General features: G+C 38.4%; 1 protein-coding gene across 50 annotated transcripts in view; it reads right to left on the bottom strand.

Annotated features, from left to right (window-relative positions):
* The window catches only part of camk2b1 (calcium/calmodulin-dependent protein kinase (CaM kinase) II beta 1), a 92035-nt gene that overhangs the window by 39945 nt on the left and 36599 nt on the right, over positions 1 to 15491 (bottom strand). For 24 of the 50 annotated variants that reach the window (XM_038292921.1, XM_038292945.1, XM_038293123.1 and 21 more), the window contains exons 6-12: positions 12655 to 12727; positions 8929 to 9031; positions 5653 to 5736; positions 5411 to 5505; positions 3649 to 3771; positions 3451 to 3534; positions 1908 to 1950 (exon numbers count right to left, since the gene is read on the bottom strand). In XM_038292921.1, coding sequence (XP_038148849.1) covers positions 1908 to 1950; positions 3451 to 3534; positions 3649 to 3771; positions 5411 to 5505; positions 5653 to 5736; positions 8929 to 9031; positions 12655 to 12727 — 605 coding nt within the window. Of the gene's footprint in view, positions 1 to 1907; positions 1951 to 3450; positions 3535 to 3648; positions 3772 to 5410; positions 5737 to 8928; positions 9032 to 12654; positions 12728 to 15491 lie in introns of all 50 variants that reach the window. The other 26 variants (XM_038292858.1, XM_038292849.1, XM_038292889.1 and 23 more) reach the window with 2 other exon arrangements.

The raw sequence follows: 15491 nt of genomic DNA, 5'->3' as shown, positions 1-15491 counted from the left end.
CATTTCATGGAAAAACATCCACTTTTTACTCTCTAACAACCATTATTTCACTGACCACAACAAGGCAGAACATTTTCCATCATGTTAAATTTTTGTTAATTTTTTGGGGATATACCGTATTTTTACTGTCATCATTATTAGAGACAAAAGAAGGGAAACTCTGACCGGAAAAAGTCAGTAACTGAAGGTTTCAAAGAGGGTGTGGAGGGGATCTTTAATCTGTTTGACTTTATTACTGTGCAGGTTCAAAACCCTGAGTAGAACCTTTAAAAGTATACCTAAAACAAGAATACACAGACATACCAAGACAAGAACAAAGACATTTTGCATCTTTAGCTTTTAAACAAAATTCAGTGTTCCCAATGTTTTACTGTGAAAGTTTAGAAAAAGTGTCAAAATTAGAACCAAATACTTGGACATCATTCAGCGTTGGATAGTAAGCCTTACAGATGCATTCATTTAATCTAAACGATTACCAGCCAGGTGGAAATTTCAAAATCTGATATTTTTCTAATCAGCAAATGGAGCGCAACACTATTTGGTACAGAAGTTGTAACTGTGAGGGAGGGGGTCTAATGCTAAGTTCAGGTTGCACACGATAGAAGCAGCAAATAAGCGCCTGCTGCTTCATTGTTGATGCTTCACACATGCCTCAAGTGCATCTCTGGCTCTCCTGAAGCGCATCCAGTAAGATGTGTCCAGATGTGCCTGATGCTTCTGCTGCTCCTGCATTCAATAGCAGAGCGGCATTGCTATTTCTGCTGTTATAAGTGGGTAAAAAGTAGTTCTAATATGTTTTACGTGAGAAAGTCCCCCTGAAAACTTCATCTGTGCTGTCAGTTTATTAAGATTATGATCCTGCCTTCAAATATTATGTCGCTGTCGGACCTGAACAAAAACCCCCTGTACAGCGGCGGTGACAAATCCAAACTGCACACACCAGCATAATAAAAGCAAGCATATTTTGCCGGCAGGTTTCGACATTTTAAGTCAATTTAGGCATTAATAAACTGTTTCAGGGGAGCGATCATAGTGATCTACATCAGCAGTGCTGTGTCTGTCTCCCCGCCAGCTAACAGATCAGCTTCTCTTCTTGGTTAATGTGCCGTGTTAAGCTGCAAGTTATATTTTACCAACTCCAGCAGCTGCCGCTACTTAAGCGCGCCATGCGCCTCAGACGAGCATGAGGCGCTGTTTTAGCAGCTTTGATGCGTCAAGATGTGCTGCTCCTGCAGCTCGGAATGAGCAGGACCTTTTGATGCGCGTCAACCATTGACTTTGCATGTAAACCAGCTGCTTCTGCTGCCTCTATTGCGTGCGGTGTGAACGTAGCATTAGTTGTATATTTCAAAGCCTAAGGTGAAGATTTTTTTTCTTTTCATCGACTTGGAGGTTTGTTTCAGACTCATTTTCATCGTCAAAAAGCATCATCTGTCAGTGGATGCGAATATGTACTCATCTTGATGCAGGTTTATCGAATTGGTGGAACAAATAAGAGGCACCCTATCTTGGTACCAAGGAGGCTGAAGTTGGTAAAGATAAATGTACAGTAAAAGTCAAAGGGAACACTGACATTGAGCTGCAATGAGATGATAATGACATTATGCTTTTTTTAACATGCTCTTTAAACTTCAAACTAATAGTTTATGTTAAGGGAGAAAATGATCTGTTGCTACCCGTGTTAAACTTGGGTATGCCCTCATATGAGGAAGAACATGAAACCAGACTTTACATCATTTTAAGTCAGGTGTCAGATGATGTTCTTCCATCATAATGGCATGTGCCAATCACACATAATAGACATTGAAGGGTCAACTTAGTTACATTGAAACCTGGTTATTGATTAGAGCTACTTTAAAGGTCAGGTTGTTAAAACTGGAGATAAAATAAATCCAAAATGCTCTTACCTGAAAAATTTCGAGAAACCAGCATGGTCGTAAGAATCGCCCCCTAAGTAAAAAAAAATATTAAGAATTACTTTATGAGAATAAAAAAAAATTTGTACAAGAAGTTCCATTGTGCAGCTAACCAATCAGCAAATTAAAACAAACACGAGTTTGTTTTTTTTTACATTTCCAAGGATTTTACTGTGGGAGGAAAAGAAAAAGTATTACTTCTTAATATCGATGTTTTTTGCAGAGATGCTTATAAGAAAATCCTCTCAGCTTGCAATCAAACCCAGTTTTAGAGTGTGACGTACCTGATAAACAATTTTAAAGTTAACATTCAATCAAAGCACAAGAAGTGAAAAGAAAAAACACCAAATGTTCAGCTGAGCTGCAAAATTTGTGATGTGCAAAATAAATGTGTGTCAACCAGAAAAAGTGGGTAATTATTTGTAAGTCATTTCTAAAAAAACAGAACAATTGCATGCCAGAAACAATCTAACCTTTCATTCTTCTATTTACAAATTTGTAACAGGATCAAAACAGCACTGAGCTACAATTATGTTAATAAATGTTTGACTAATTCTAATGAAACTTAAGCTCTTAAAAAAGAACCAAAAAAAGGCATTGATTCTTATTATGTCATCCACAACCCTGACATCTGGATGGATGGATGGATGGATGGATGGATGGATGGATGGATGGATGGATGGATGGATGGATGGATGGATGGATGGATGGATGGATGGATGGATGGATGGATGGATGGATGGATGGACTCATAGACAAGGGTTTGGACATTTTAATAGATTTTTTTTATACATACTGAAATAAAAATTTCTATATAAAATAGTTATTCTAATAAAATGTGCTTTATTAATATAAGAGAGCATCAGAAATCTTCAATTTGGGGGTTTAACCAGACTGGATCCCATTCAACACCAACATTTCCCTCTTTTGAGCCCTTTCAAACTTCTTCTTATAAAATTGTTCAGATTCTTGCTTCTTTTTATAAGAAATCCAATCTTGTAAGGGTCTGTCTTTATGTGTGAAAAGCCTGAGAGTATCAGTGGTAGCTGATGGCATGTTGGTGGAATGGTGAAACATTTGCCTGCAGCCACCTGCGCTTCTGTTTCCAGCTTCTGATGAGCTGGTATTTGAGCCCTGCCAAGAAAGGCCGAAAGCAGCAGGGTAACAGTGTCGCGCTCCAACGGCTAAGCTGTTATATCCACACAAAATGTCAGCAATAAATCAGCATGAAGGGGAAAGTTTAGATATAACACAACTTTGCACTTTTGACAGTATTATAACTTCAAAGTCCATCTAATAGCAGATGTTCATTATACATCATACAAAAGAAAATATTTTATTGTTTATTGTAGTGATGTGTGTAGTCCTCACCAGCATAAGCATTATAAAACAACTTGATTAATTAAAAAAACAACTAAAAATTGTCAAAACTTAAAAAGAACGGCAGGAGGAGAACAGTTTCTTTTTTCTTGTTTCGAATCACATGAGAGCTTATTAGAGCAGATATGTTGGAGACTGAAGCATGCAAACAGACCTTGAGTTTCCTCCTGGCATTGAATTTCTTCAGGCACTCCACAGTCTCCTGTCTGTGCATCATAGATGCCACTGTGGATCGTTGCTAGGAAGAGGAAACACAGCAAGAAGGCAGAGAACATGATAAACTAATGTTAAAACTTAGTCTTGTGATTTGTAAGCTTGTGCTTAGCCGTGCAGCAAAGACGAGGCCACTTACGCAGACCCATGGGTGCTTAAGGGCCTCCTGGGCAGTGATCCTCTTGGCTGGATTGATTGTAAGCATCTGGTTGATCAGGTTTTTTGCCTCTGGAGTGACTGTGTCCCACTCTGGGGATGGAAACTACAACACAGAACAAAATATATCAATAAGGATATCCTGTAGTGCAAATGTTGATTATCGTTTGTGTCCAAATAGGCTCACACTGTAAGTATACATTTTAAAGTTAATAAGTTTATTACCTCAGTAAAAAAACTGGAAGAACTTGTTTCCAATCAGACACATACAAACCCAAAGTGAATCTATATTATAACCATTAAACTGCTGGGAATTTCACCAAACTGGGTCTATTGCTAATTGAAGGCTTAACCCATAAAATGTTTTCACTGAATTCTTAAACGTCCCCAGTCTTTTGACAGCTCTGTAGCACATTATGTGTGGAGTCTTTTGGGGTTTTTATTTCATTTAAGAAAAAAAGAAGTGTTACGAAAGGATAAAATAATTTTGAAAGTAAAATAAACAAGAACTGATGTTATTTAAGCCAGAACAAAAAGTTTGGAGAAAACATATATTGTCTTAGAGTATATAAAAGATAAATTGACATCGGAAAATGATTTCCAAGGGAAAAAGCATCATCTCGGATATATATTTTTACTCTCAAATATATATATTTTTTGCAACCAGAGTTTGAAGTTTTCTTTCAAAAATAGATTTCTCTCTCAACTTTTTCCTTCCCTCTTTTACTAAAGCCGGGTTTACACTGTGCAATTTTTAGCCCCTTATGGGCCGACTTTCCAGTAGTGCAAGAACTTTTTCTATCGGGCCGACTTTCAGCCTGATCGTGCGTCTTTCTGTAAAAATGACAGACCGTAGTAGCCACATTTGCTCAGCCATTTCTTTGTCCAAAACAATTGCCGCCTTTTCTTCTTAGGGCTTTCAGCCACAAGATTGCACAAATTGCCAAGGCAGCACGGTTCACTCTAGTGAATTTCATATTCCTTTTCTACTCTTTGGCTTGTGGATAGACGAGTCTGAGTAGAGACATCTCACTGCAGAGCCTTAACCTTTATAGACGTACAGTGTGAGCAGGTAGATCGCATCAGAGCGTCGGGCCGCACTCTGAACTCACACTGTACGGCGAAATCCTGCGGTTTCGTCGTACTGCGTGCAAGGATTGAAAAACATTGCACAGTGTACGCCCGGCTTAAACCTGTTTTTGCTCTCTACTCAGGATTTTTCTCTTAATGTGAAACATTTGTCGTGGATCGGCCTGTATTCTTATTGGCCAGTCCCAACAGAATTGAAAGCTAGTGTATTAGAAACATGTTCTGGTAGCAGATCTCAACACCACATGCAGCAGTACAAGGGATTTCTACATAAAAGCCATAGCCACTCCCTTGGGGTGGATTGTTTATTGAAGCCAAAAGGCCAGTCCAAGCAGAGCCTCCAGCAATTTGTTCAGAACCCCATAACCCATCAGGTCCTGTTGTGTTTCAGCATAAACAGTAAGGTCTGTGTCCAATGAGCTCAGAATCACAGCCAGAGAGTCCGTCAGGTTGTCTCTTCTTTATTTGGCTTGAAGTTTAATGTGATCTATGGTGAAACCTGCTCTCTTGCACCCCCTCAAATATTAATGAGGCTTCTCGGTTATGTAAGAGCTGCCAGAGGGGATGAGAGGGCAGCGGGAAGAGCAGGGAGGGCATCAAGATGGAAGGAGGGGAGCAATTATAAAGAGCTGAAGGGAAAAGGAGCGGAGACTCACATCATAAGCCCCAGCCTTGATCTGTTGGTACAGCTTGTGCTGGTCCTCATCCCAGAAAGGAGGGTAACCCACCAGCAGGATGTAGAGGATCACCCCTGAGTCACAAGCACATGCAAAAACACACAAAAAAAAACAAATACAACAAAAACACAATATCAGTTCAACCTTCTGTTTGGTGTAGGAACACTTAGCAAATACCATATGGATGTAGTGCTTCAATGAGAGCATTTCTCTAAACTCACCGCAGGCCCAGATGTCCACAGGTTTGCCATATGCCTCCTTCCTCAATACCTCAGGGGACAGGTATCCCGGTGTTCCTGCAAAGCCTGCAGCAAAAACACATCCGCGATTGACTGACATGCTGAATGCAGCAAATTATGTGGCTGCTTCATTTGGATCCTATGCAGAGAAATTTATATCATTATCAACATTTTAGCCTGGACCAAACTGTGAAATTAGTTCTTCTGGGTTTAGCAGTTCCAAACTGTGACCTGTTTTAGTTCTGTCTTGCAGTAGAGAATACAGTAAAACCATTTTGACCTTTTTCGGCTTATTTATCTCAGACGTACCAGGAACAGAGATCTGACCCTAATCATTTAATAGTAGACATTGATTAAATTAAATAATTAAAACTGAAAAGCTGTATGAGGAACACAAAGACCTGTTTAAAAACTTTAGCTCACATTGTCTACAAAAAACAAACAATTTTATTTATAACAATTTTATTTTTTGCAATTTTATTTATAACTTTATCGTTTAAACAAAAGAAATTTTGCATTCTTTTGATAATGCAAAAAAAATAAAGTGTTTGATTGCTTTCAATGCCTTTTGACATCAAGATACCGAAAGCAAACAATTTATAGCACCTAATCGTTAAAAACATCTAAACCCAGAGAAAAAAAATCAATAGACTGACACTCCAGCAATTTTACTTAGGAGATATAGTAACTCTAACGATCTTAAAGTTTGTAAAGCAACATTGAGCTATATCACTCCCCTACTTCCATTATATATTTATTGATGTGTAGCTGTTTTAAGACAGCATCTCACAGGTTTAGGATCTGGAATTTGATTCGGCCATTTCTACAGACTCTTTTCTTTAAGTTTTATTGTTGGTTGGGAACTTAGTTTATTTATTGGCCCAAATAACAACTAGATGTACAAAAACTTCAGGACAGAAAAAATTCATATACATATAAAACAGCTAAGATATAATAACCGAGCGTCTCGTAACAGCCAGGGGGGCCGGACCAATCACTTGCCAGCTGTGTTTTTTTTGGGCGGGATATGTAGGAATGTCGACAGTCAGGAGGGCCTTGCCCGGACATGACAAACATGGCTACGCTGGAGGACTCACCTGTTGATACTACAATTGACGTGGTTTTAGCTAAAATAGCGTCAATTTCCCATTTAACAAAGGAGCAGAGAGAAGCACTTGGTGAAAGTCTGTGTTTTTCTTCCAACAAAAGATTTATAAGCTTACTCAGCTTCTAAGATTGGCTGAAAGCGTATTAAGGAAGGTGCGTACTAGCTGGCACGTCACCCAATCAGCTTAAAGTATTGTACTAAATGTCCCTCCTTTTCACAGAGAGACTGAACCGCGGCCATCCCAGATTGATAACGTAGAACTCAACTCAGTTCTACACAAGGGAGCTAAAGAACATGTTAAATTGTACATGGAGAGGGTGAAATATCAAGACACTGATTGTAAACTACTGTGATTTTACATTTAAAGGAGAATATACTGTTGCCATCCACTTTCTCTTAAAACAGGACCAGGTCGAGAAGGCAGCAGTCTGAGGGAAGCCTGAGGCTCTCCTGGGCCAGCCGGGAGACATAGCCCCTCCAGCGTGTCCAGGATCATCCCCTGGGCCTCCTCCCAGTGGGACATGCCTGGAACACCTAGCAGACAACTAGGAGGTCTCGATGCGGAGGAGAAGTATTCCTTCCACCCTATGTGCTCATTTAAAGGATGAGATTTACATGAGAAAAAGTGTGTTTTAAAATATGTTTGAAAAAAAAAAAAATAAATTGCCCAGTAGAAGCTGCATGATCTCCAGCAACAAGAAACTGTCCAAGCAGCTCTTTTCTGGATTTAGAAATGGCTTCGGGACAGCCTAAAGCATCCTTTTAGCCAGTCTATGAGCATGCAACATGCAGAGTAAAGCAGCAAAGAAGAGGCAAAACCATCGACTGGAAAATATCTGAGAAGCTAGCGAAGGGACGCTTAAGCCAGAGTTATGTGCTCTTGTTAACTTCGTTAGTTAAAAAAAAAAAATCCTGCAGCAGCATTTTAAACCAACTACACACATAATGAGAAGGCCCGGTTATCCTCTATCAAAAGAAAGTTATGATAATCCAGGCGTAAGGTGATAAAAGCATTAATCTAGGTGACATCTTAAAAGTTTTAAATCAGAAAGAACTTCAATGCAGTGTTTACGCACCAGTCAAGTTTTAGGCTAAGGTCCATTTATACACCTGAACTAGTGATGCTAGATATCTTGCAAGGCCTAAGAGCAGGGGTGGGCAATTCCAGTTTCTGAGGCACAATATCCTGGAATTTTTAGATTCACCCTTCGTCCAACACATCTGATTCAGGTGTGTCTTTTGTCTCCTTGGTATTCATTCAGTTCCTCCAGAGTCCTCTCAATTCCCTAATTACTTGATTCAGGTGTGTTGAACCAAAAGTACGTCAAAACGTTGCAGGATATTGGTCCTCAGGAACTGGAATTGCCCAACCCTGCCTAAGAAGATAGTGAAAGTTAAGGATACAGCAGGAGCCCCGGTAGAGAAAGATTCCTTCACATTTACCTCAAACCACCAGATGCTATAAGATCTAACATGTTGTATTTGGCTTTGGTCTCCGAATTCTGGTTACATATCTACATTTGGCTTATGGGAGTTCTGTGACTCAGTCAGATTAGACTCCAAAAAAAAAAAAAAAAAAAAAAAAAAAAAAATCATGCTGCTCTATTTCAGAGAAAACCTTCTTCGTTAAACTTTTCAAATAGCATTTGCTTATCTAAAATAATTGCTTGCTGATTTTAACCCTGGCATTGTGTCACCATCCATCTGTTGGATCCAGAGCAGTTAATGCCCAAACACCTGATTTTAAAAAGGCAATGTTCATTTAGTTGAGTGCATTAAATTAACAGCAACTGGCTGAAGCTTTAAAATCCTATGAGGAAATAAGGGTGTGCTCAGTTTTCCTCGTTTAATACTTGTTTATATCTAATAGTATGGAAGAACAAGATGACTATTACTGTATGTTTTTGCATGTATTATGTTAATTGTAGATATATATTCTGGTGGCAAAACCATTTTTATTATGTCCTCCAACATGAAACCCCAACATTTTTTAAGGGTGGTCTAAAAAAAAAACCTGCTCAACTCTAAAAATCAGACATTTTCATCCCTCGAGGATACCCAAAACATTACAGAGTAGTTTATTACATTAATACCCTTTTTTCTAATGAAAAGTATAATCCAAAGTTATGGACTGTCCCTATGGTACCTACCAAACCAGGCCTGCTGATCCCCTTGCACCTCAATGGCCAGGCCAAAGTCAGCAAGCTTCACGGCAGCATTCTTACACTTGCTTGCAAGGAGCAGGTTTTCTGGCTGAGGGGAAGAAAAGGAGGGTGAGAGGTTAACAAAGGACTTACAAGGTTTGTTATTAAAAAAATGACAGTCCTCATGGGGTTAATGCTAGAAGCAGACAGTAAAGCATGCAAAATTAAAATACCCCTATTAGGGCCAGGTATACTTCTCACATTATTTTTTTTATCATGCATGGACATAGAGGGGAGTTACAGTAAAAGTTAGTCCACATTACAGCAGAGCTCAACCCAATAAGTCGGCAGCACTTCTATCTCCTTGTCTCATGCGACGAGGCTCAGTAAGCTTCATCTCTGTGGCCTAGATAATGCAGCTAGCCTCGTTATTCTTTGTCAGAGGAGAGATCTAATAATGGGCATCTATCCCCAATGGTCTCTGCTCTTCACACTTTCCTCCTCTTTGTCTCACTTAATCATTGCCTCTGCAAAGGTAAAAGGCAGCTCCGACTTCAGCATAAAAGCTTCCTCTGGGAAATATTAACATCAAATATGATCCAGGGCTATCATTTCATCCAATATTCTTGATGCTGGATAATCACCAGGATTGCTAACATGATTACCTACATATTACGTCAGATTGGCTATCAAAGTGACTACTGCATTGGTAAGACTTAAATATTTCAGTTGACAGCTGGAAAGCTAAAAAAAACCAAACCTAACTTGAAAGCAACATGTTGAAGGGAGGTAAATGTTAATGGTTTGCATCCTTAGCACAGGGAGGGAAGCTTATTCGTCTTTTAAAGAGCAAGTTCAACTCTAGTGAGCTAATTTATCCAAGATTGTTTCTATTTTTTCTGTTAACAACTGCACCAGTTTCTTTAAAGGACATTTATCCAAACTTTCTGAAGTAATAGAGACATTTTATTCAGGCTGGATTTCTGTAACTGCCTTGTTTACACTGCACCAGCATCCATCTGCATCTTCTGCTACGGCCTCATTGTTTTCTGTCCTCAAATCAGAAGGTTTGCCTGTACTTAAAGCACAGTGAGCCAAAAGCGCACTTTTTACGGCACCAAGGCCAAGATGATAAAAAAAGGCAATGCGAAAGATGAGGTAAAAGGAGGGATAATCCTTTAGCTTCGCGCCCACATCATGTCATGATATTCTCCTGGCTCTAACGCTTAGTTAGGCCCTCTTTTGTAAACCAGAGAGTTAGAAGGTGCCAGCACCACAGCAGCAGTATAATCCCTGACAACGTATGTGGGTGGCATTGGTGATGAAGCAATGGCTTCCATCAAAAAGCTGCGCTTACATTTAGACATGAAGCGATAAACATCGTTCTTGCTTGTGACAAGAGGGCCGCCGTTTCTCCTGCTACTTTTTGGCAGACGCGCATTTGGACCCGAGCAGGTGGCCGAGCACAGGGAAGACTAGCAGCTGGCAGGAGGGCAGGGAGGGGAGGTTACAGATGATGGAAAAAGCTGCATTTGAGAGCAGGTCATGAGTGGGTGATTTGGAGTGCTTCCCAGATTTTCACTCTTCCTTTTCTATTTATTTGTCTTTAAAGGATCTGGATTTGCTTTGGACAAGTAGCAGATATTCAAGGGTAAATAAAGTAGCTGCTTTCTCATAAACAGTTTGCAGAGTAAGAACCTTGTCTCTAAGAAATTAGTTTGCCTTAATTATCAGTCACCTTTGATTTGGTTTTAAATATATTTCAAAACAGAAAGAAAATATCTAATTTATAGTTTCTCTTTATATTCGTTTAAACTTTTATACAAAATATATAAAAGTACATTTAACCTACAGTACGTTGCAAAAGCCGTCATGCTTCATGAAATTTTTTTAGAAAATTTAAATGATAAAAAAAGCAATTCTCGTTTTATCTTATTGTGGCTTTTGAACTTTTTTGTTTGTGACCTTTTTCACTGCAGAGACAGCCGGTGCCAGATTGATATGAAGTCAAGCAAAGAGGGCTGAGCTTGTGACATTGATGTAAGGATAGATGCATCCTTTGGTAAAGATGTTAAAGTGAAAGATACTGTATGGTTTTTTACTGTATTACAAAATGTTGATTTTTTGTTTTAAAAAAGGAACGTAATTATTTTTCTTTTTTAGTGTATTTATAGTACTTATAGGCTACTCAATTGTCAGCATAATTCATGAGCACATAATTACAAAAATTATCATAAGCTGCAGATATATACTGAGATGAAATCAATACTATTAAGAGCTTTTTCAAGTGAACTCTTTACACTGGATTTCATTTAATGATATTTAGACTAAAAATGAGCCAAATACAAAAAAAGCTATTCACTTTTTGTTTTACTCATTAAATAATATCTTAAAATCTAATTTTCCTTCCATTGTTTTTAATCACATATCATCACAACTGAATTCAACATAAGTTTTTTTGTTGTCAAAGAGGAGTAAAATAAAAAAATGTTCAAAGGGGCTGAAGACTTTGCAATACACTGCACACCAAGTCCTTTTCAGTACAGTCTGTGCATTGAGATTGGTTTTGCTGGCACAAAGACACAACTCGACTCTGTTGTCATGTCTATTGCTAATTTGAGGGATCATGTCAGTCGGGCTGTCCTCAGTCATCACACTATGACCTATTGCGAGAAACAGTCCTTGCTGCGTAGCTGTGAAACAAGATAGGTGCGTAAGCTAAATAAAGCCTTTGCCTACAACAGTTCTGATAAACACAACCGCCTTTGCTGGAATGCCAGGACTGACATTTGCATAGAGGTCTACTTGACAAAGTGCATCATTCAAAACAAGATGCAACAGACAGACGAAACGCATACAGAAATACCAGCAGGGAGGACATAAAAAAAAAAAAAAAAAGAGGACTGGAAAAGGCTGATTTCTAGACGATTTAGACACTGAATTGGACACAACTCTTATTTGATGTTTGTTTTGCAGAAGCAGAAAGGCATCTTAGCAAAGACGCCTCTAGAGCACTGAGGGCTGTGGACAATCTGACAAAGTATTCCTTACAGAAGTAGCTCTTGGTTCTTGGGTTCCTCATTTGCTGATTAGTTCAAGCAGTCGGTCAACATGACAGTCTAACATAAAGTAATCTGAACTCTGTTTCCATTTAATGGGGAAAAAATTATTTTCATATTTGGCCCATCATCTGAGCCAACCAGGTAACCGGATAGAGAAAAAAATACAACTTCTCTGAGTCAAGTTAGCGACCCAGAGATAAGAGGAGAGACTTTTTCAGCCAATATTATGTGGAGTAGCTGTGCAGTGACAGAAATCCTGCTACCAAAAGCTTACATAGCAGGAGCACAGGTCAGCCAGCGTAACCTGTAGTGCATGCATGAAATTACTGAATGCTTGAACTTCCCAGACACTGACAAATGATGTTTAAAAGGAAGGTGGCCAAAAGTTAATAAGAAAGATGGAGAAGATCAGGTAAACTTTCACCCAAATCGCTCTAAAGTTTTAAAACCAGGGATCACATTCAGTCTGAACTGTAAGTATGTAAGAGGTATTCTAAATGGAAACGAATGAGATGTTCCACAGCCCTCTATAACTTGTAAGACTTTGCAAACAAAAAACAAATTTCTTTACTAACAGAAAAAAAAACTACAGAAAAAGCACAACAATGAATCCTGAAGACACAAATATACAACTCTGAAGGGGGCAGCAAAGCAGTTCCCATCTACTCACCTTCAGGTCCCGGTGCACCACACCCATTTGATGGCAGTGAAGCACCGCCTCCAGGATCTGCTGGATGCAATGACTGCATGCAAACACCAAGGGAAGGGGGGCGAATGTTAGTCTTAGCAGCGCTTCAAACCCGTGCACAGGCCAGGGGGTAAAGAAAAGGAAGGGTTGGTGGGGGGGATTTGAGGAGTAGAACAAGAGATGAGAAAAAAAAAAAAAACTCCTCTGTTGTTCAAGTGTCACATTTGTACCAATCACTTGGTTTTGCAAACCCACAAATGAGCAAATGACCAACCTCTGAGTTAGAAAGGCCTAAAGGTTGATTTAAAAAGCATATTTTTTTACTTCCACACTAGAATGGTACAGCTGTGGGTGTTCAGCAACTGAAGACTTATTTAACTCAACCTTTTATGCAAGAACCATCTGACGGTGGCAAATATTTTCAGTTTTACATATTTTTCAAACATCTGGAGTCATAGACTATATTTAAAATTTCATATGCCCTTCCACCATCCATGTCTTACCCAGCAGGTCAAGTCCAGCTGAAAAGGGACATGAGAACATTTTTGGCCAAAGCAGGCCTGGAAAGAAGTGAAGGACTTAGTCATTGTAAATTACTAATATTTTCAAATGGTGTCTCTGTAAGGCTGTAAAATAAATGGGGTGTTTGTAATTTACCAGAGACTAAAAATAGCCCCCATCCTTGCGACCCAAAAATGGTGAGAAATAATCTAAGAGGCAGCATATTGTAGGTGCAGGACTAGAGAAAATATCTGACATGATGGAGGAGGCGGGTATGATTAAAGGTAAGATTAACCTGACAGGAAACAACAATGTGTGGAGGTATGAATGCTGTTTAGCTGATGGATGAGTAGAGCTGCAGCGACACGCACTAATATAAAGTTCAAGCATTTAAATCTGTACTGGTGTGTGTGTGTGTGTAATAAAAGCTTGGCCATGCATGAATTCCTCCTGTGCACTGACATCTTAACAGATTTAGTTTGAATACTATTAGAAATGTATGCCTCATTATCGGCTTTAAATGAAAATAACAAGACACGGCTTAGTTTTAACGAGTGCTTTGCTTGTGGAAATTCAGACACTTTTCTCTACTAAATCAGAATAAAGGTTTCACTGGAAGTCAAACTCAATGATCTCTGCAGTTGCACAACAAAAAAGTTTAAAAACGCCTAATTTTTGCAAATGGCCGCTCACACTGAGCCTGATTCTGCTGGAGGTTTCTTACTGTTAAAAGGGAGTTTTTCCTCTCCACCTGCGCTACAAGCATGCTTGGTGTGAGGGATCGCCTTCAAGTCAATGAGTCGATGCAATCAACTGGTTTTCCTTAGTTAGAAAACTGAACCAATCTGAATATATGGTCTGGTTGAATCGTCTCTGTAAAGTGCCTTGAGATGACATGTGTTGTGATTTGGAGCTATATAAATAAACTGAATCGAATTAAATTTGTTGGGGGAAAAAAACATAATTCAATCTTTTTAATATCGAGCAACACTGGCATTCAGTAAGGAGCTGTGTACATAAATAATGAAGAGGGACATGGATTATGTTTTAGTAGAAATCAATTTCAAGTGGCTATATGGACACAGAAAATAAATACATTTAAAAAAAGTACATCTTATAAAATCCAGGGTTTCATCCTTGGACTTCACTGTTCGGAATGTTTTATACTTGAATATACTAGGATTTATTATTACTTCTAGTTACTGCATCTCTATTGGTTTCTTTAATTATTAATACTTGAACTGACATCACGTTTTATGTACACTTAGTTTGATTCATGTTTTCATTTTGCCCAATACAGCATGACATAATGGGATCTGCGGTGTGTTGCTTGGAGCTCTTGGATAAGACACTTTGTGATGAGTCAAAATAAAAAAAAAATAAAAAGAGTTAAAGTTTGTACTTTCTTTTTGTCATAAGTGTCTGCCTTAAAACTAAATTCTTTAAACCATATAATTCTTAGCCAAACAAACAACTTTTTGGTGTTATAAAAAGGAGGCATGTAAAGTTGTTTTTCTTTAATAAATGTCCATCATGTTAAGTTTTGCAAAGCCAAAAATTAAGGGAAAAAAAGGATATTTTTTTATTATATTTAATTATAGCTTCAAATAGGAAACATAAAAACAAAAGAATACAAAAATCTAAATGATCAATAAAACATTTGAGCTCTAAATGTGGCTGTAGAGCTGGGATGAGCAAGCGATTCATGGAAACCTTCACGCCGCTGTCACAGGTTCAATTCCTGGACAGGTAACTTTTGCTTCAAGTCTTCCACCTTTTCTCTCTAACCCATTAATTGTAAGATCATTTTCAAATGAAAAAAAAAGCTGTAAATTGTGATTTATCTCCCGTATCAGTTCTGATATAAGAATAATGTCCCCCAAGCTTTGTCAGACATCTAGCTGTAATAATGAGGGAAAACTGTGGTATCGAATGTCTTTGAAATGCGTGAAAATAAAGGCAAGAGTGCAGCTTTCCTCCTATTTCCACATTTATGCTAAATTAGCTTTGATAAAGAATACAGGAAAGATACTTGAATACATTTGCTTCAAGAATTTGTAAAGAGGACAGCTGCCATTTTTTCTTTTTCAAAACAGTTTTGTGAATTATTAATTTGCACATGAACATGCAAATACAAAAGAAAATGTTGTTTAACAAAACCAATAACTAGTAATTACAGCACCATTAGAGAGAGAAAAAATCCGATTTGTTTAATCCATGTATTGCATCTAGAGCTAATGTTAAATGTCATCCTCCGATCAAACAAAAAACCAAATAAGGCAGATCCTGAACAGAAAACAAAATGGAATGAAATAAAA

Source organism: Cyprinodon tularosa, unplaced genomic scaffold (assembly GCF_016077235.1).
Source record: "Cyprinodon tularosa strain WSP-4 unplaced genomic scaffold, ASM1607723v1 ctg109, whole genome shotgun sequence".
NCBI lineage: Eukaryota > Metazoa > Chordata > Actinopteri > Cyprinodontiformes > Cyprinodontidae > Cyprinodon > Cyprinodon tularosa.
The sequence above is the reverse complement of the archived record's forward strand: the minus strand, read 5'-3'. Positions and strand labels throughout refer to the sequence as shown.